General features: G+C 44.5%; 3 protein-coding genes across 3 annotated transcripts in view; all 3 read left to right on the forward strand.

Annotated features, from left to right (window-relative positions):
* Positions 1-6648, forward strand: part of espl1 (extra spindle pole bodies like 1, separase) — a 29226-nt gene extending 22578 nt beyond the window's left edge. Inside the window, exons 18-32 of the mRNA XM_021569299.3 lie at positions 269-378; positions 501-1645; positions 1803-2223; positions 2384-2542; positions 2662-2875; positions 3089-3291; positions 3574-3701; positions 3888-4010; positions 4288-4437; positions 4617-4784; positions 5013-5117; positions 5212-5327; positions 5432-5515; positions 5829-5993; positions 6200-6648. Of these exons, the coding sequence (XP_021424974.3) occupies positions 269-378; positions 501-1645; positions 1803-2223; positions 2384-2542; positions 2662-2875; positions 3089-3291; positions 3574-3701; positions 3888-4010; positions 4288-4437; positions 4617-4784; positions 5013-5117; positions 5212-5327; positions 5432-5515; positions 5829-5993; positions 6200-6401 (3493 nt within the window). The 3' untranslated portion in view covers positions 6402-6648. The remainder of the gene's footprint in view (positions 1-268; positions 379-500; positions 1646-1802; positions 2224-2383; positions 2543-2661; positions 2876-3088; positions 3292-3573; positions 3702-3887; positions 4011-4287; positions 4438-4616; positions 4785-5012; positions 5118-5211; positions 5328-5431; positions 5516-5828; positions 5994-6199) is intronic.
* Positions 6649-6725: 77 nt separating this feature from the next.
* pfdn5 (prefoldin 5) lies at positions 6726-13378 on the forward strand. Its single transcript, XM_021569304.3, has 6 exons — positions 6726-6862; positions 9843-9945; positions 10161-10192; positions 11517-11591; positions 12206-12311; positions 12421-13378. Exons 1-6 carry the CDS (start codon positions 6797-6799, stop codon positions 12498-12500), a joined length of 462 nt encoding a protein of 153 aa, XP_021424979.1. The 5' UTR covers positions 6726-6796; the 3' UTR covers positions 12501-13378.
* An 815-nt stretch (positions 13379-14193) lies between these two features.
* Positions 14194-19429, forward strand: LOC110494337 (methylosome protein WDR77). Its single transcript, XM_021569303.3, has 10 exons — positions 14194-14914; positions 15520-15705; positions 15897-16035; positions 16276-16325; positions 16596-16666; positions 16869-16926; positions 17522-17590; positions 17708-17816; positions 17906-17974; positions 18111-19429. Exons 1-10 carry the CDS (start codon positions 14806-14808, stop codon positions 18265-18267), a joined length of 1017 nt encoding a protein of 338 aa, XP_021424978.1. The 5' UTR covers positions 14194-14805; the 3' UTR covers positions 18268-19429.
* Positions 19430-19471: the final 42 nt, after the last annotated feature.

Here is a 19471-nt window from a genome sequence, read left to right on the forward strand (position 1 = left end):
GGAAACAAATCTGAAGATATTTCCATACTCAGCCCTAATTGGTTAATAGGATGGTGTTTGAGCCATTGGTCTATCAGATCATGATGTGGGATCTGATATTCCATCCCACCTGAACAGGCTAAAATTCCAGGAATTATTTCAAACCGCTCTTACACAAAAAGGCATTATCGTCTTTTTCATACTTTCAGTGTTATTTTGACCTCTTATATGTGCATAATATACAATAAATTTTGGGTGTTTCAGAAACTCATATTGTGTGTGTTTGTAGGTGTGCTGAGCTGCTGGTGATAAAGGCTGAGCTGGAGCTGATGAAGGGGGAGAGGGAGGAGTGTGGCTTTGACTTGGACAAAGTCAGGAACCTGCTGGAACTCTGCACCGGTACAACTTTACTTACATATTCCAATGACTGTGGATTATACATAATGTTGGTGGAAGCATTTGAGTCTTGCTGCCAATCTTTGTAACAATACCACTGTCAACCCTCTTCTGGACTCCTCTAGACTTTACTAATGGGGCGCAGAAGGCGGAGGTGAGGATCCAACCGAGGAAAGGCTGTCCGGCTCCGAAGCCAGAGTCTCCCCTTCCCAGTGGTGAGGAGGACTGTAAGGCCTTCCTGAGCACCCGCTGGTTCCCCAAGGAACCCATCGAGCGGGACCTGGCCAGCTCCCCTCCCCTCAAAGCCAGGGCCCAGCGCTTGCTCTCTTCCCTGGGCCATGTGGCCGACTGCCAATGCCCCTGCTGCTCTGAGCCCAGCCTGGGAAGGGTGACTGCTCGTTGGGCCACCACACAGGCCGACCTGGCCCTCCAGCTTAGCCCCACTGAGGTCCGAGCCAGTCGTAACCTCCACCTGGCCGCTCTGGCCCGCTGCAAGAGCATCACTGTCAAGTTGGCCACCAAACTGACCAAGCTCTTCCCCCTCAAGACCCTCCCACCCAAACCCTGTTTGCTCCAGGATCTAGTGGCACGGGTGTACCTGCGCATTGCCATGTCGGGTCTGGAGCTAAGGATGGGGAAGGCTGCAGATACCTGGAAAGTCCTAGAGGCTGGTTTGGCGTTTGTGGCCTCCAAGCCCTCTCCGGAGCTGGGGCCCTTGAGGGCCAGGCTTCTGGGGGCCAAAGCCCAGGTCTCCTGTCTGGCCCTGGCCACCCAGAGAGACTGCCCCCCTGAGGAGCTTTTTTCTGCAGCCTGGGTCTGGAACCCTCCACCCAAAGGAGCTGTGGAGGTGGACCACAAGCCTAAAACACTACCCCCACCTCCAACCCCACTTAAGAAGTCCAAAGACCCAGTGGTCACAGCTGCTAAAGCTAAAGACACCAAGAAGACCAAAGACCACATCCCCAAGATCAAAGTGAGTTTCTCCTCCAAGGGCCAAATGTCTCTGGTCCCCAAAACACCTGTGGTGGTTAAACAATCCAGGGCCAAGTCGTCTGTGGGGGAGCTCATATCATTTGAATTCAACACAGAGGTGCCCACAGTGGCATGCACCCCTGTCCAGAGGGTCAAGGCTCCCTCCTCTGCCAGGCGAGGAGCAGCCAAGGTCGCCGCTAATCTGCCCTTCCAGGTCTATGAGGAGCTGTCACCATCTCAGGATAAACCACAGCCTGTACCTGCAGCCCCCAAACGCACCAAGAAATCTCGCTTTAAGGTACAAATAGGGGACAGGCTGCAAGACCAGATTATTCATATCTATAGTTATAATGAATGGATTGTATGCACGGATGAAAATTGGTATGGTGATGTACTTATTAGTGTAGGTGTTGGCCATAGAGGGTGCCAGGTAGTAATTTTGTCTCCTGGTATAGGTGGAGTTCAGTGATGAGAGTGACACTGAATCCAACCCCAAAGTGGAGCTCAAAGAGAAACCTGTGGTCTCCAAAAAGCGCATCACCTCCACCAGGACACTCCGTGCCCCAAAAGAAGTCTCAGCCCCTGACCCCCCTACAGCGAAGGCCCCTCCTAAGAGGGGCAGGAAGAAGGACGCTGCCGCCCCCCTCTCCTACACCTCCTCTGAGGACGAGCTGGTCGCCTCTGTGTCATCCTCCTCCCAGTCTGCCCCGGCCAGGAGAGGCAGACCCAGAAGACAACAGCCTGGAACAGGGGGACACAGTGAGGCGCCAGAGAGGATGAGGACCATTGAAGAGGAGATGGATGGGCTTAATATGGACTCCAGTATCGAGGAGCTGAGGGCGTCAGACACAGAGACTGAGGAGACTGGTGCAGCCAGTAAGAGTATTTCATGTTGCTCGTATACTCCATAAACTACAACTGCCTGCCTTTGCATGCAGTGGGCATCCAAGTCAAACTCTAAGGAATGGGGACTTGTATTCTACTGTAATTCAATAACTTTTTAACCAATGGTATTTTGCTTATTCTCTGTCTACAGGCATGGTGTTGGATGGCCCAGACACAGACTTTGAGGTCCTGAGGAGAGACTTATGTGGTGATAGAGAGCGAGACTGTCTGTCTGAGCTGAGGCGTGAGGGTCACCCAGGGGGGGCCCTGCAAGCCCAGGCCCAACTCCCTCACTCTAACACTGGGCTTGGTGAGGCTGCTGGCTGCACCTTGTACAGTGACAATGAACATGGTTTTAGGGTGAATAGAAGTGCTCAGTTTGAACCTAACCCTCTTTCCCTTGTTCTACTCTCTCTGTTCTCTCCATAGACGGTCTCTCTGTGGAGGCAGTGCAGTCTTTGCTTCGCTCCGCCTGGTTGGCCCTGCAGCATTTCCCCCCGCCCACCCTCTACCCCCGCCTCTGTGGCCTGCTGGCCCTGTCGCTGGGGCAAAAGGATTCTGTCACCACGGCGATGCTCCACGTCCAATCCCTGGGTGTGACCTCCCGCCATCACATGACACGGCACCTGGCCAATCGCATCAAGTAAGTCATCATACTTTCTCTTGATCAGGCTGAAAACAACCCCTAGGTTACCCCTACCATATTCACAGATCTGAAGGAACTGGATACATGTGGGTCTCAACCTATAGGACGCTAGGTGGAGAAATCAACATGTTGCTTACATCATTCTGTCCCCCCCTTTCAATCATGTGTGCTTAAAGATGAAATGATTCCTTTGCTGTGTCCCTCCTGTAGAAAGCTGAAGAAGAGTTCATCTGAGCTGGCAGATAGACTGGGTTCTCTGAGTCTAGAGGAGCCCTCGAGCCAGACTGGGAACCCTATAGAACAGAGGCTGTCTCAGCTAGAGAAAATCTTCTCCTTCCCCACAGCTGAGCCCTCTGTCTTCCCACAGCAACACTGCCAACAGTTCATCACACAACTACAAGACCTCCCCACCGGTACCACAGGCAGATTTCAATGTTTTATTGTGGCAAGAAAAAATATTGTTAATTTATTTCAGTTAAATAATATTGGTTAACTCAGTATTTTGTGATGGAAATTAAATTGTATTTTGAAAAGTGCCAATATACTCCCTATTAAGATTTTTTTCATGCTGGAAGATTAAATGTAATTGACCATAACCCTGAAGTCCACAGCCTGTGCATTAGATGGACTGCAATGGATGTATGGTGTTTTTCTTGTGGCAACAGTGATGTGGTGATACTTTGTCCCCTCTTTAGGGGTGACTGTGTGTGTGCTGTCTGTGCTGGGGGTGCACCCAGGGGAAATGGGGGACACCGTCCTGCTGTCCCGGCTGGAGAGGGACTCCGATCCCGTCACCGTCCGCATCCCCACGGCCCAGCGAGAGGTTGGATACCCGCCCACCCACCCCCCAAGCACACACATATTTCTATTATCCTTGTATTCTCTCGCACTCCATTTCTCTCTCCTCTTGCTCTCTAAACCTTTTCTAATTTTCTCAACCTGGGTTCCTACACAGTATATTTAAACGCATGCATTGTGAGTGACTTCTGTCTTCCCTGTGTATCATCAGCACCCTATGAGCTGGCTGGTGCAGGAGATGGACAGTGTTCAGAAGGAGCAGAAGGCTGTGAGCTGTGTGTCGGAGAAGGTCAAGTGGTGGGAGGGGAGGAGGGCCCTGGACACACGCATGGAGGTAAGACTGGTGGGAAGGAAAGTACATCTGGGTTTGGGTGAAAAGAGATCATGTAAAATGAGAGGTTATGTTGCTGCAAGAAGCATATTCATTCCAAAACATATGTTGAAGGAATGCTTATACTGTAGGTAAGATTGAAGGTGGTTATGATAAATAAAGGAAATGCAAAATGGTGTGGTATTGAGTACAACATCTCTTTATGGTAATGAGAGAATTTTGGTATGTCCCTAAACATCCCTTTCTCTCGCTCTCCCTCACTTTCTCTCGCTTTCCTCAGAGGCTGCTGGAGGAGATGGAGGGGTTGCTGGGCTGCTGGCGGGGGCTCCTCCTACCCCTGACCTCTGACCCTGAGCTGTCTGTCCAGGCCAAGCACCTCCAGAAGACCCTCGCTGCCTGGGGGGCACAGACCTCAGAGGAGATGTTGAAGGTGCTGCTTCCACATGCCTTCCCATGTATATCATAGATATCACATTTGTCTATAAAGCCCTTTTTACAACAGCAGTTGTCAGTGCTTTCACCATAACCAGGCCATGACTCCAAAGTGCATGCAGAGGCACATTGGCCAGGAAGTACTAAAATAACTTATTTTAACACTGTGTGTTCCAGGCTGTGCTGTCTGCCTCTCCTCTGCTTTCCCAGTCCCAGCTGCAGTGTTTTGCCCAGGGAGTGTGTGTAGAGCAGGGGAAGCAGTGTGTGGACCTTCTGCAGACCGCTGCGGCTGTACTGGCAGAGAGGCCCGAGCCAGAAGGCCACGTGGTGCTCATCTTGGACAAGGTTGGTTTCTCTCTCACTAGTCTTGCACACAAACACTTTCTCCCCACTCTATCCAACACTCAAATCGACTCTAGTGTGCCAAGCAAGATCAACGTACAAAGCAAAACAATGCACACTCTTTGTGTAGAGGAGGATTGGGGAGAGTCTTGCATAATGTGAACACATTGCCTGTGAGTGTGACTATTGTGGTAAAGACAGGTATAATGTCGGTCTTGTCCTCTCCTGCAGTACCTCCAGAAGTTGCCATGGGAGAGCATCTCCTGCCTCAGGCCTTGCTCTGTCACCCGCATGCCCTCTCTACACTCACTGCTGGGCCATTGTGCTCTAAAAGAGGTCAGACCACACACCCATTTGGCCCAAATTTATTCCACAAAGATTAGTTGTTAAAGTTGAATACTGATGTCTGCATGTCTCTCCTGGCCCTCAGTCTGACCTGGGTGGTGTCCTGAATGGAGGTGTGGACCCTAAGCAGGTGTTCTACGTGCTCAACCCTGACGCCAACCTGGGAGACACAGAGGAGCGTTTCAAACAGTCGTTCACCAGGTGAGTGCAGCACCAATGACGCTGTTTGAGGGCTTTAATTGTCTTCCTCGTCTGTGTCCTTTAGAATTTGATGAATCTCTGACTCTCGCTCTGTCTGTCCTAAGTGAACAACATTGGCAGGGTGTGTGCGGTGTGGCTCCTGACCCAGATCAACTGCAAGATGCAGTAACTGCCAAAGACCTCTACATGTGAGTCTAGGAGGAAGTGAAGTGTCCTGTTACGGAGAAGAGATATTAGTTATCGTTCACCTGTATGACAGCAAAGCATACCCTACCAACATGCCTTTAGGCTTAGTTGTCAATTAATTGCCTTATTACACAAACAAATGTAGTTTAACATGAAGCTTGACTGTCTTTAGTGTGTGTTGTCCACTTGTCTTGCATTATGCTAGCTGTGAGATGCTTTGAATTGGTGTCACAAATCACCAGATCTTACTTCACTTGTTTCTGATTACTTGGGTGCTGAAGAGTCTGGCTCACATGCCTCTCACTGTCTCTGTAGTTACGTGGGTCATGGGGCGGGAGCGCGGTTCCTGGATGGGCAGAGGATCCTGAAGAAGGAGATGAGAGCTGCCTCCCTGCTCTTTGGTTGCAGCAGCGCTGCTCTGGCTGTACGAGGGGAGCTGGAGGGGACAGGAATCATCCTCAACTACCTCATGGCTGGCTGGTAAGACTGGTTGAGACACCATGCTTTCTTCATCTTTTGTTGTTGAAATAAATGCAATGTTAGATGCTGTAAGGGCATTTCATGTGTTCTGTTTTACTGCCATACACTGACTAAAAGTCCTAGATTAACTTGCCTGTCTGTTTGATTTTTGCCTGTGTGATTTTGACATGTATATCATGCCTATCTGTCTCTTCTCTGGCCTGCAGCCCATTGATTCTGGGGAATCTGTGGGATGTGACGGATCGGGACATTGACCGCTTCACCAAGGCTCTGCTGGAGTCCTGGCTATCTGCAGGTCCTGGGGCTCCACTCCTGGACCACATGGCCCTGTCCCGCCAGGCCACACACCTCAAACACCTCATAGGGGCAGCACCCGTGGTCTACGGCCTCCCCATCCATCTGCGCTAGGATAAGAGGACATCTTGCCAAACACACACAAAGCCAGTGATCCCCAACACATGAATTGGATAGGATTTTAAACTTGGCTGTATTATCTGCTTCACAGGACTGCTGCCTTAAATGTCAACTAATGTTGGTGATTATTTTTTTTTATTTTGGATATGGTTAATCGTTTTAGATATATATTAATTAATGCATTGTGTACATGAATGTATTAAGTCATGCTTGTCAATAAAATTAAGTATTTGCCAAACAATCCCTGTGCTTTGGTTTTGAAAGGAATTGCATGTATGCTCCAGCTCAGTAGGGGGCAGTATGTCACATCTTCACCTTTGCAATGGAAAGGGCGTTTTCTCAACCTGGAAATACTTGCACTGGAAGGGTCATTTCTCACATTTTCTAACATGGCGGTGAATCTGACAGAGCTTTCTCTTCCTCAGTTGGAGGGACTAAAGACTCAACTTGAGCAGGTAACACGGCGATATTGACTCTTTCTAGTCGTAGTTGAAATGTAACCTCAAACTGGGGACATTTTCTATTAGCCCAAGTGTTTCCTTGTCCCAGCTGATTAGCTTGCTAGCTAGCCAGTCATGCCATCTTGAGTTACGTTAGCGGTTCCATATGTAGCTTTTTTGTCGTGCTTAATTTACTTACCTACTGCAGTGCTTAATTTGAGCAGGATCCGGCATCTCTCCGTTTTGTACCTCTCACCTTTTGCAATGTAAGAATTTTAATGCGATCAAAGTTAATTCGAGTACGTTATTTGTTAATTAACCTGCACCAACAAAAAAACGTAATGTGAAAAGTACAATTTCAGCTCGGGCCTAATATTCTAAGAATTGATTCGGTTTGGGCCGGCCCCGGTGTCTGGTTTGCGCAACATTGTAACCCATGTTTGAGACCAACACGTGGCTGTAACTCGTAACTAGAGTTATATATTTTGTTTTATGTGTATATATATCTGCACTGATGGACATGAGTTGCAGCCTGCAACTCATCTCTCCAGCTTTGCACATTTACAGTGCAATCGGAAACCCCATAATGACAATGCGAAAAAAGTTAAGAAAAAATAGATACCTTATTTACATAAAGCATTCAGACCCTTTGCAAACTCGGGTGCATCCTATTTCCATTGATCATCCTTGAGTTGTTTCTACAACTTGGAGTCCACGTGGTATATTCAATTGATTGGACATGATTCGGAAAAGGCACACCGGTCTATATAGGGTCCCACAGTTGACTGTGCATGTTAGCGCAAAAACCAAGCCATGAGGATGAAGGAATTGTCCATAGAGCTCCAACACAGGATTGTGTCACGGCACAGATCTGGGGAAGGGTACCAAAACATTTCAACATTGATGGTCCCCAAGAACACAGTGCCTCCATCATTCTTAAATGGAAGAAGTTTGGAACCACCAAGACTTCCTGGAGCTGGCCAAACTGAGCAATTGGGGGAGAAGGGCCTTAAGAACCCAATGCACACTCATCTGGTCTGATAAAACCAGGATTGAACTCTGGCCTGGATGCCAATTGTGACATCTGGCAGAAACCTGGAACCATCCCTACATGAAGCATGGCGGTGGCAGCATAATGCTGTGGGGATGTTTTTAAGCAGCAGGGATTGGGAGACTAGTCAGGATTAAGGGAAAGATGAACAGAGCAAAGTACAGAGATCCTTGATGAAAACCTGCTCCAAAGCGCTCAGGAACTTAGTCTGGAGCGAAGGTTCACCTTCCAACAGAACAACGACCCTAAGCACACAGCCAAGACAACGCGGGGGTGGCTTCGGGACAAGTCTCTGAATGTCCTCGAGTGGCCCAGCCAGAGACTTGAATCCAATCATATACATGTAAGCCAAGCTTGTAGCATTATACTTGAGTCTGTAATCGCTGCCAAAGGTGCATCAACAAAGTACTGAGTAAAGGGTCTGAATACTTATGTAAATGTGTTCAGTTTTTTTCTATTTTTATACATTTGCACACATTTTTAGAAACCTGTTTTTGCTTCGTCGTTATGGGTTACTGTGTGTGTAGATGAGTGGGGGGAAAAAACTATTTAATCAATTTTCGAATAAGGCTGTAATGTAACAAAATGTGGAAAAAGTCAAGGGGCCTGAATACTTTGCGTATGCACTGTATTTTCTTATAGAATCATTCCCGCGCAAAGAGTCCTGGAGGAGCTGCAACACCCTTGATTAATTGAAATACATTTGCCAAAGTTATAGGATACTGCTGTGTTCATAAATAAAATAATTCAGAAAGCCTACTATACCCCGAAGGCCTATAATTTAGCCACAAAGGATCAATAGCTTCTTTTAAAAAATAGCCTAGTTGTGAATTGTAGCCCAATAACAAGGAATAGCCTACAGTCAGGAACATGTGGCAAATCTGTCAGTGAAAAAAAAGAATGTATACAAAACAGGCATTTCGCAGTATTTCAAATACAATCGAAGGGGAAAAGGTTGGAGAGTAAATGGCTCCTGCAGAAAAAAGACCATCTATGTTGTAGGCTACCAAAATATTTGATCAACTTCCAAATATTGTTTTACAAAAGAGGGAGGCTTTTGGCACAAAGGTATCGGCCATCACCAGCAAGCAAGTGAGCTGCGCATCATTGGGCGAGTCAGTGAAACTGGAAAGCATTTTTACGACAAATTTCCTCCTTACGTCGTAGCCTACAATATGTCTCCACACACCTAGACCAAGGTTATTGATGGATTCAAGACACGGTAGTTTTTATTAATCTAATTTAGTCCGTGTCAAAGTAGCCTGCCATTTCAATTATTTGTGTGGTATTAAAAAATATTATACCAACGTCTCCAGTCATGTAAAATGACAAAGAATTGTTTGAAATGCGTTTATAAAAAGGTGAGATTTTTCCTGGACCCTAGGCTTCTAAAAATTTTCCCAATGTGTATAAATTCTGTAAGTGCCTCTACTGCTCTATGCCACTACGCAAATGGGATGATATGCATGCAATGCTTTATTATAAAGGTCCTTTTTTTTCGTGCTTTCCGGTATCTCAGAACTCACTTTTTGTTCCGGTACATCTCGATTTACAAATTAAGCACTGCCTACTAGAAAATACTAGTCTGCCTGGTCTTATGTAGTGCCTGCCACATTTTACGAGAAGTGTTCATAATGTAAATAAGTTGTCTCCATTTATTGCCAGCATGCTTGCTACTCTGGTAGCCAGTTTGCAGCACAACGCTTGCTAATAATAATAATGTTTTGGAACGCTGTCAACTAGTGTCCATCCATTAGGAAACAAACTTAGCATGATCTCAGCTTCCACATTCAGTTTATATCAGGCCAGTATTCGTATAAGCATTCCATGCAATATATTTGGGCCAGGCGTACTTAGTTCATCAATGGTCATTGATGAAATTACTGCAAAGAATGTGTCTGTCTGATAAGTTTGATCATCAACTGGTTCTTCCATGTTTTGCAGGAGACGGAGTTTTTGACCTCTTCTATAGGTCAGCTCAAAGTTGTCCAGACGAAATATGTAGAAGCTAAGGACAGTTTAAGTGTCCTCAACAAAAACAATGCAGGTGAGCTGCTCAAACTACCTTGGTTTGTAATGGACTTTTTTTGTAACTTTATATGCATTCTAGGCTTTTGTTTTCTATGGAAGCTTTTATAGATACAAAAATCAATTGATTGAAATGATCTTTGCCGATCTCACTCCACATTAGTGTTTGAAAGTATGATACACCTAAATTGTTAACTTAGATTTTACCTTTATTTTTTCTGGTCCTCCTTTTAGGAAAAGAATTGCTGGTGCCCCTCACAAGCTCTGTATCCTTATGTTACTGATCGGCGATGCCAAAAAACAAGGGTTTCCTTAGACTTTTTCATTACTCTACAAACATACCAGGAAACACATTCTCACATTCAACATACTTGATGACTAATTTGAGATGGATTGAAAGTGCATTGTTAAATACAGTTTTTAATGTAAATGGGAGCACAGCACCTTCTTTGCCATTATATTGTTGCAACCTTAACCCAGTGTTTCTTAATCCTAGTCCTGGGTACCCGAATGTGGTGCATATTTTTGTTTTTTCCTTAACACTACACACCTGATTCAAATAATAATCGTATTATCAAGCCATTGGTACTGGGTCTGAGTGGAATCAGGTGTATAGTGTATAATTTGCACCCTTTGGTTCCCTAGGACCGGGTTTAAGAAACTGCACTTAACCCAATACCAAGTCCCTCTGTGGCGATGTTTTCCATTAACTGTAAAGCATAGCCACATACATAGAAAAAAAAACTAAAAGTCCCTCGTCTGTCACAAATGTTGAATAAAATTATATTTGAACTTACTCTGCCCGACTGTCCGTGGGGCTGAAATGTTTGTCAAAATAGGAAAATATTATTAAACAGACAAGACGAAAGTGCATGCATGCAAACTTACTGAAGTCTTGCAGGTGTTAACATGGTTTTGCTCATGTGCCAGGTGATGGATATTTCAATGGCAGTACCAGCACTCTAAAAAGTTGGGTAAATAATAGTTTCCTGTGAAAATTGTATACAATTTGGACCCATTGAAAGACCAACCACACAGACAACCGGTAGAGTAAGTTCAAATGTAATTTTATTCAACATTCTGGCTTGTAAAGAACTTTGACTGTATACCATGAATTGGTATCACAGTCTGACTTTTCTTAGGAAACTTAATACCAAACGACCACGTTGAGATGTTCGGGACCTCTTGGTGTAACAGTTAAGGTGTTGGCTTGACAGTCGCTGGAACAAGGTCCCGTTCGTGGCTACGCTCCGAATTCACTACATTTGTGTCAGAAGTGGGATGGTGCCTGTGAGGCCACTGGGGAGACGTGTATACATGAGGGACTTGGTATAGAGAAGCGTGGGGACATGCTCTCCCGAAGTTTGGGGGTAGTGTAGCGACCTTAACCCAACACTTAGTGACCTCGTCAAGAGGTTTCGATTTCTTGACATAGCTGTTAAGGTGTTGGCTTGACAGTTTCTGGACTAGTGTTCGAGTCTTTGGGGGGGGCTACCCCCAGAATTCGCTATAATATCTTCAGTATGCTTTAATTTAATAGTATTGTTGTTGAAGTTTCCAGTTGTGTTTTTTAACATCACTTGCTATTAGATGTACGTCCCTGGAACACTTAATGACGTGGAACATGTCTTAGTGGATGTGGGGACAGGATACTACGTTGAAAAGGTGGGCAGAAAAGTAATTGATAATATCCTTCATTGTACAGTCGACTCATGATTTGCACTTTGGGTAAGTACTCTGTTTATAGTTTTCCAGTCCCAATTCAACTTGTTTCCATTTAATTGCTCTGTCTGGGCAAGATTATCTTCCAACTTCTTGTACGCTGACATGTCCCAACCCTTTGCATTTATCAGGGTTGTGTTCATGAAGGCACACCATTTTCTTGTTTTTTAAATTCACGGATAGTCAGGGGCAAACCAACACATAGACAGAATTTTAAAATAAAGCATTTGTGTTTAGCGAGTCCACTAGATCAGAGGCAGTAGGGATGACCAGGGATGTTATCTTGATAAGTGTGTGAATTGGATCCTTGTCCTGCTAAGCATTCAAAATATAAAGAGTACTTTTGAGTGTCATGGAAAATGTATGGAGTAAAAAGTACATTATTTTCTTTAGGAATGTAGTGAAGTAAAAGTTGTCAAATAGTAAAGTACAGATGCCAAAACTACTTAAGTAGTATTTTTACTTAAGTATTTAACACCACTAAGTACATTTTAATTGCATGTTAGTACAAATATTTGGAAATCTGAGTTTGAGCCTCATTTGAACTATCTCTGCAGAATGTCAATGACACAAAGGAGTTTTTCAAGCGCAAAATAGACTTCCTCACGAAGCAGATAGAGAAGATTCAGCCGGCTCTGCAGGAGAAATATGGCATGAAACAAGGTAACACACACAAGTTTGTATTATATTAAGTATTTATGTTAAATGCAATAAAACCTCACTTGTATAGTTTATGTTGGTCATTCCTTCCTGTCTTTGTTCTGTTTTCTAGCTGTGATTGAGGTGATGAACATTAAGATCCAACAGCTTCAGAGTCAACAGGCGTCACAGTCGGGGACCACCAAAGCCTAACCAGTTGAAGATGGGGCTTACACCAGTCTGCTTTGGTTCTTCATGATTGGGGGGGTTGAGTTACTGAAAACAAATTCTGCATGAACTGTTAATGGGTTGAGCCAAGATAAAACTGGGCGAAAGACACAAATGTACTCTACAACGCAGAACCTAAATTTGTGCCGACACTGCAATGGTGAAGGGCAGCCAATGTTAATGTTGTAACAAACTCTCCTAGAAAATGTGAGTCTTTATTTTTTGATTCAGTTTATGTTAATTAGTCGGGTTGCAAAAATATAACTGAAATGTAGGTATTTATTTGTGTACCTTATGTTCTTTGTAGCAGTTTTTGATGCTTGTGTTGCTATAGCAATAGTTAATTTGAATAATAAAATAGGCTCCTCTGGTCATTGTCTCAGATTATAATTTCTGATGACATGAAGTCTGCAACAAATGTTTTGAATGGAGAAAAACATTTGTGCCCTCCTATATTACACGTGTCTTTCAGATTTTGCTCAATGACTATGGTTCACTGAAACACTGCTTAATTTGCAAATCGCGAGGTGCGGGTGATCTGCGGAGTTCTGAGGTACCTGAACGCATTAGCTTCTTTTTTTAAACCTTTATTTTAAAGCATTGAATGAATATCATCGCATTTGCGTTGTGACAGCGCAGCAGAGAAGAGGCACTTACAGAATTTACACAGTGTGGGCGAAAATTGTAGCCTGGGGTCGGGAAAATCTTGGCTTTTATAAACTAATTTCATGCCATTCTACGTCATTTTACATGAAGGTTTGTGTATTTTTTTTATTTTTTAACATCACACAAATAATTGAAATGGCAGGCTACTTTGACACTGAGAATCTGAGATCAATAAAAACGACCTTGTCTTGAATCCATCAATAGTCTAGGTTTGTGGAGACATATTTTAGGCTACGGTGGAAATTATAGTCCTAAAAATGATTTCCAGTTTCACTGACTCGCCCAATGAGGCGCAGCTCACCCGCTGGTGATGGCCGATAGGCTTTTGGCACAAATGTATCTCTTGTAAAACAATATTTGGAAGTTGATCAAATATTTTGGTAGCCTACAGAATAGTAACCTGTGTTTTCTCTCGATTGTATTTGAAAAATTGTGAAAGGCCTGTTTTGTCTGCATGCAGATTTTCACTGACAGATTTTTTTAATCAATTATAGGCTGTCGAATGGTGTATGATATTCTGAATGATTTCATTTATTTCTGAACAGACAGCAGTAATTCTATAACTTTGGGAAATGCTTTTCAATTTACCAAGGGTGCTGCAGCTCCTCAAGAACCCTTCGCGTGGCTATGCAACGCTGGAGAGATGACAGTTGCCGGCTCATGTCGATCAGAGCGTGTAGCGATATTTTTTATGATATCTCTCATTCTACTGTGAGAGATACTGGCGCGCTTCTGACACAGCCACCACCAAGCATTGGTCTCAAACAAAGGTTACAATGTTGCGCTAACCATAAACCCGGGCCGGCCCAACCCAATCAATTTTTAGAATATCAGTTTATTTTGTGGGGGCAGGAGAATTAACGAGGAAGCAACTCAAATGAACTTTGATCGCTTGTATTATAATTTTTACATTGCAAAAAGTTACAATTATTTTTCATGTATCGAGAGGTACCGGATAGGGTGTGTAATTTAACAATAGGTTCTAGAACAAAACTGTCCAAAAACAGGTGCTGGATCCAGTTCCGGCATGATCCTGCTCAAATTAAGCAGTATACACCTCAGTGGAGGTTTTGGCGTACTATGGGATTGTTATATGGTCGTTTTTTAAATGCATTTGATTATTTTTCATTTTAGGATTTGAGCAAATAGTAAAGACACGTTTCATGTTCCAGCAGTGTACCGCAAAATGGAACATGGTGCGCGTTCTGCAAGACGCACCGTTTTAGAACGTTCAGATGGAAATAGGCTATGTAGAACAAACATGCCTCTGACGTCGAATAATAACGAATCACATTCGGCTCGATTCGTGGCTTTATCTGAAACGTTTCGTAACTGAACATTGCCCTGGAAGCGGAAGTGTGCGGTCCACGTGGTGCGATGTGCTGTTTTTGAGTTCATTCATTTCTGGCATGAACAATGGAGCAATGAAAAATAATATAATTCAAGACTAGAAGTTAAAAACCTAGTCTAACCTAAATCAGGTAGCTAGTTTATTAGTCCGTGTTTTCTTGACTATCTGGTGTAACACATGTAAGTTAATAAATTTATTGTATAAAATATCAAATAATTTGCATTGCAAACACTTAGCACGCTAGCTTGAGTGAATCTGACTCAGAGTTGCCTGATGAAAAGTACAGTAAATACCAATATGATCAAGGAAAACCGATGGAACATACCCCCAAATGCCCCTGCGTGCATGGAGAAGCATTTGGACTCGGTGCAGTACAGGGCAGGTAAGCAAAGTCACAGCTAGTGAGTGATGCCTGCCTTGTGTGATAACGTAGGTCCAGACACTTGGCATGTAGAAAGAGCTAGCTAGATACCGCAGCACGTGGTGGTGTCGCGGGAATACTGTTGTATAAACCAGATATTAGATGGCTTATCACATACGTCTGAGTATCTATGGAGCTTGCATCATTAACAACAACAATGACTGTGCCCCTAGCCCCAGCCTGATAGACAGGTAGCTGCTAAAACGAACTTGTCGCTTCGAAGAGATGTCGCATGTGTCCTTTAGCTAGCTATCTGGCTAGCCACCTAAAGTATAATCTAACAATTGGAGCTAGCTATGCGTTGATTGTAAAATGACCTGTCAAAAGACACACCATGGCGTTAAGCAAGTTAGAATGGTAGATTCCCTAAAAAGATAAGAGCAAGCTAGTCACCTAGCTAGCTAACTTGGCTACAACTGTCAATTAAGACGTCACTGGCGTCCAGGCTACAGGCCGTGTTCTGCAGGGACCAAAAAATGTTATTTTCTGGGACCCAATCATATGGCACTTTCACACAAGACCTCAGATGATTCAGCTATTGACATTTCTCTATTTTCTTCCCCTAGATGGCACCCTGTTGCTGGGGGCCTCCAGTCTGACTGGCAGATGCTGGCTTGGCTCCATCTGGGTCTACAGTGACCCCAAGCAGTCTCCCAACGAGGGCTTCTGCAAGGCTGGTGTGCAGACAGAGGCTGGGGTCACAGAAGCAAAGTGGGTTTCAGAGAGGGGCGTCCTAGTTGCATCTGACTCTGGTAAGTAGGAATGACAGTTATCGTTACTCATGCATATCATATTCGGCTGTAAATAAGGCTGTTCAACCACAGAGAGAAATATCTGTTAAAGCACAATGATTACATTTAATTCAGGCCACATTATCACTTAGATTATTTGGTATACAACGGTGTGGGTGCAATGGGGTTTGACTGGTGTCTGGGTGTTGTAGGTGCTATTGAGCTGTGGGAGCTAGCGGAGGATGAGAGTCTGCTGGTGAATCGGTTCACTAAACTCGAACATGATCACATCGTCACCAGCGTGAGCCCTGCTGGGTCAAACCACGCTGTCAGCGGCAGTATGGACTGCCGGTCAGTGGGAGGCATTCTTTGTTTGTGTGTGTCACGCACATCTTGTATTTTGGATATAATGACATAACAGACCCTAGGCCCTCAGTGTGACCAGCCTGGCTGTGAGTCTGTTTTAACAGCTGCATGTTATGGAGTGTTTTGCAGCCTAGTATACATTTCCTGGTAAAGATTTAATATAATTTTGTATGCTGTGAACGGCCTATGTCTTTCTCAGTTCTTTCTCTTTTCTTCATGCTGCAGAATCAAAGTCTGGGACCTTAGTCAGGGGGAAGTGGTCAGCACGTATAACGGTAAGGAAACTCTACATCTTTATATCGCTGTGTCTTGAGCTTCACAGTGACTCCACTTTTAAAAAGTGTCAGTTGCCGTTTTTCTCATGTTTTATATAGCCTGTCTAGTTAATTGTTAGTCCAAACAATTGCAGAAGGTTTTGTAAATAAAACAAGTTTCTATTGGACAAATTCAGGTAGGTCCCTAGGTTCTGTTTGCTTCCGTTTTAAGAAATGTTTTGCTACAGAATCTGTATAATTCATACGTTCCTGATGTCTCATGTTCCACAGCTCACTCTAAGCCAGTCACTTGTGTGTCCTGCAATCCATCCGATGACTCCCTCTTCCTCTCATGTGGCCAGGTAAGAGCCAAGACTGATTGGAGGGTTGTCTGTTTGAATCACTTGTTCAGATTGGAATGATGTGTGGCTTGTATATTGTGTGCTGTGCTATACGAAAGCTAGATACAGTAGTAGGTTGTAACTTACTGTACAATGGAGAACCTAGTAACAGTATGAAACTGTTAGTACACAGTCTCTCATTTCTCCTTTCCCCTTCCCTCAGGATGGCCGTCTGTTGCTTTGGGACAGGAGGAAACCCACCAAACCAGCTTCTAGATTAGGTAAGTAGAACCCGTCTGAACTGCACAGCCAGCGAGGCAGCAGGGGTTTTCTGAGCCAAGATGCGTGGACTATTCAGTTGCTAGTTGATTGACACCTGTGATGTTAATCTTGGATTGTCAGTGGGTCTTGTAGTTTTTCAGTATTGGCTAAGGAGTGTCTTTTTTAAGGCTGCCTTTGATTCTGTTGTCGAAGTGTACGTCCACGAGTAAAGCAATATTATACAATTACATTTGGATATCCGCATGTCCGGTCACTGCAGTAGAAACTCACACCAACATGTCCTTGATAATCAATGAGGCTTGTTTCTATATTTCCTAAGCAACTTTTCCAGCAATCCTTATAATTTTAATAAAGCTGTGTTAGGAAAATAATTGTGTACATTTTGTAAACATCCACACCTCAAAAGTTTCCTGACTTCTGCTGCACACCAAAGTACCCATTCACTCTGTTCAAAGTACACATTCAGTGCATGTGAATAGTCTATTTTTGAAAGCATGTACATAGTCAGGTGTGGACAACCATGTTGTTCAGTCAGTGCATGTTGCTCTGCTAGGTGCTTTCCCAGCTAACTTTGGAGATTTGATCTTGTCTCAGAGATAGAGCCCAGCTGTTGCCCTACCTCAGTGGCCTGGCATCCCCACCACAGGACCACAATTGCCTACGGTAAGGACTAGCATTACATTTACTGTAATGCATAGTGGTCCAACCACGTCATTGTTCTAAAATATCAATCTTCCAGGCTTCAATGATCAATATTTGTTGACGATTGTGTTGGGTCAGGTGACGAGCTAGGACGCGTGACTCTGAAAGACTTTCAGGGCACAGAGCCTGCCCAGACGCAGAGCACCCACAGCCGTAGGGTCTCCAGCCTAGCCTTCTCCTCACACAGGTAGGCACCAGCTCACCTCACACACATCTATAGCAGTAAGTGGTTTGTCAGACTGGGCTAACACAATGATCTCTTACCTTCCACCACAGTGCCCCCTTGCTAGCCTCCATCAGTGATGACTGCTCGGTTGCTGTGATGAACTCAGAGCTTAAGGAAACGTGAGTCTCAATATCTATGGGCTTTTGTTCACAATCTCTCCCTAGCTGATCCTTTTGGCTTGTCAACTCGGCCCTATTAAATAAAAATAGTACATCATTCACCACTTAATAAGGTGGCTCTGCTCTTCCTGTCCAGGTTGAGAGACAGGAGGCACCAGGACTTTGTTCGGGGTGTCTGCTGGGCCCCTGGTGGTTCTGACACGCTGACCACCGTGGGCTGGGACCACCAGGTCCTCCACCACATCACGGGACAGGATGGACCTGCCACTGGTGACTCCACGTCCCCACCGTAGACCCACCACCCAGCCTGGGTCAGGGGATAGGGGAAAGGTGGTGGTGGTGGTGGTGGAAGTATGGGGTTTTGTAGAAGGGGAGGGGGGGGGTTGATGGGTTGGCATGAGGGTAGAAGTTGTCAATACCCACCACACTGGAACAGAGAACAGGGCAGTGTACTGATGGTTTCCCCCAATCCTAGTCTCAAAGTACCCATGTTGATGCAGGTTTTCTTTCCAACGGATTTATAAATTAATTCTGTGTTAAGGTAGAGTCAGCAATGTACCAAGTCAATCAGGACGTTTTCTAGCACCAACTAAGAGTAAAGCTAAACATTTCATCTTTTTTCGTCCTGCAGCTATCCCGTTGAGGCAGCACATGCGCATTTGTCTTGTGGCAGCAAAGTCTTGCGCTGCAGATTTGCGGTTCATCCTGTTGCTCGTAGCGATGTCATACGCCGAGTCTCAGTTCTAGGTTTATTAGCCACTTGTAGGACATTACCTGTGGTGTGCAGTTGTTTGTTCTTGGGGAAATTAACAAAGTGATGGATTGGGGTAGTTATCGTGTGGGTTACTTGAAGACTTGGGTTTGGGAATGCTGCCAAAGGAAATGGGAATCTTTAATCTAACGAACCCATCTGATCACGTTTATAGTCCAACCTCATGTAACCTTTGTTTACCCACCCAGGGTGCTGTATTACGTGGCATGTAAGCCAGTCTGAGAAGTGTGAGCCACTGGCTCTTTGGATAACAAGATTATGTGGGTGAATTGGATTTACTAGTCAATTATACAGTGGCGCATTCTGATATAACTGGTCTGGAATAACCTGGTTCAAGTTGTGACCACACAATCAATGGCATGAGCAATTTGTTTTCCAAATGAATTAAGAATTTATGTACATTTGAAAAGTCTGTAAATCTTCACTTCAGGGCTTGTTTGGACCAGTGCTTCCATTCCATATTCTCCCTTGTCCATGGCAGTTTCTTTTGTTTAACGTTCTCATTTCTCTCACATGTACCAGAAACAGAAAGCACTGTCCTTAACGGTTTTCTTCCACACAAAGGCGTTCCTTGGATTGTATGTACAGTACATGTCTGGTGGTGCTTTTTGGAAGTCGGAGGAGTACAACTTAACTGACATAATCAACTTTTTCCATTCAATAAAGTTTGTCTGAATACTGTATATTCGCGAGTTGATTTTACTTTTCCAAACGCATGAATCTCA

Source organism: Oncorhynchus mykiss, chromosome 17 (assembly GCF_057628025.1).
Source record: "Oncorhynchus mykiss isolate SJ-2025 chromosome 17, ASM5762802v1, whole genome shotgun sequence".
Taxonomy (NCBI): domain Eukaryota; kingdom Metazoa; phylum Chordata; class Actinopteri; order Salmoniformes; family Salmonidae; genus Oncorhynchus; species Oncorhynchus mykiss.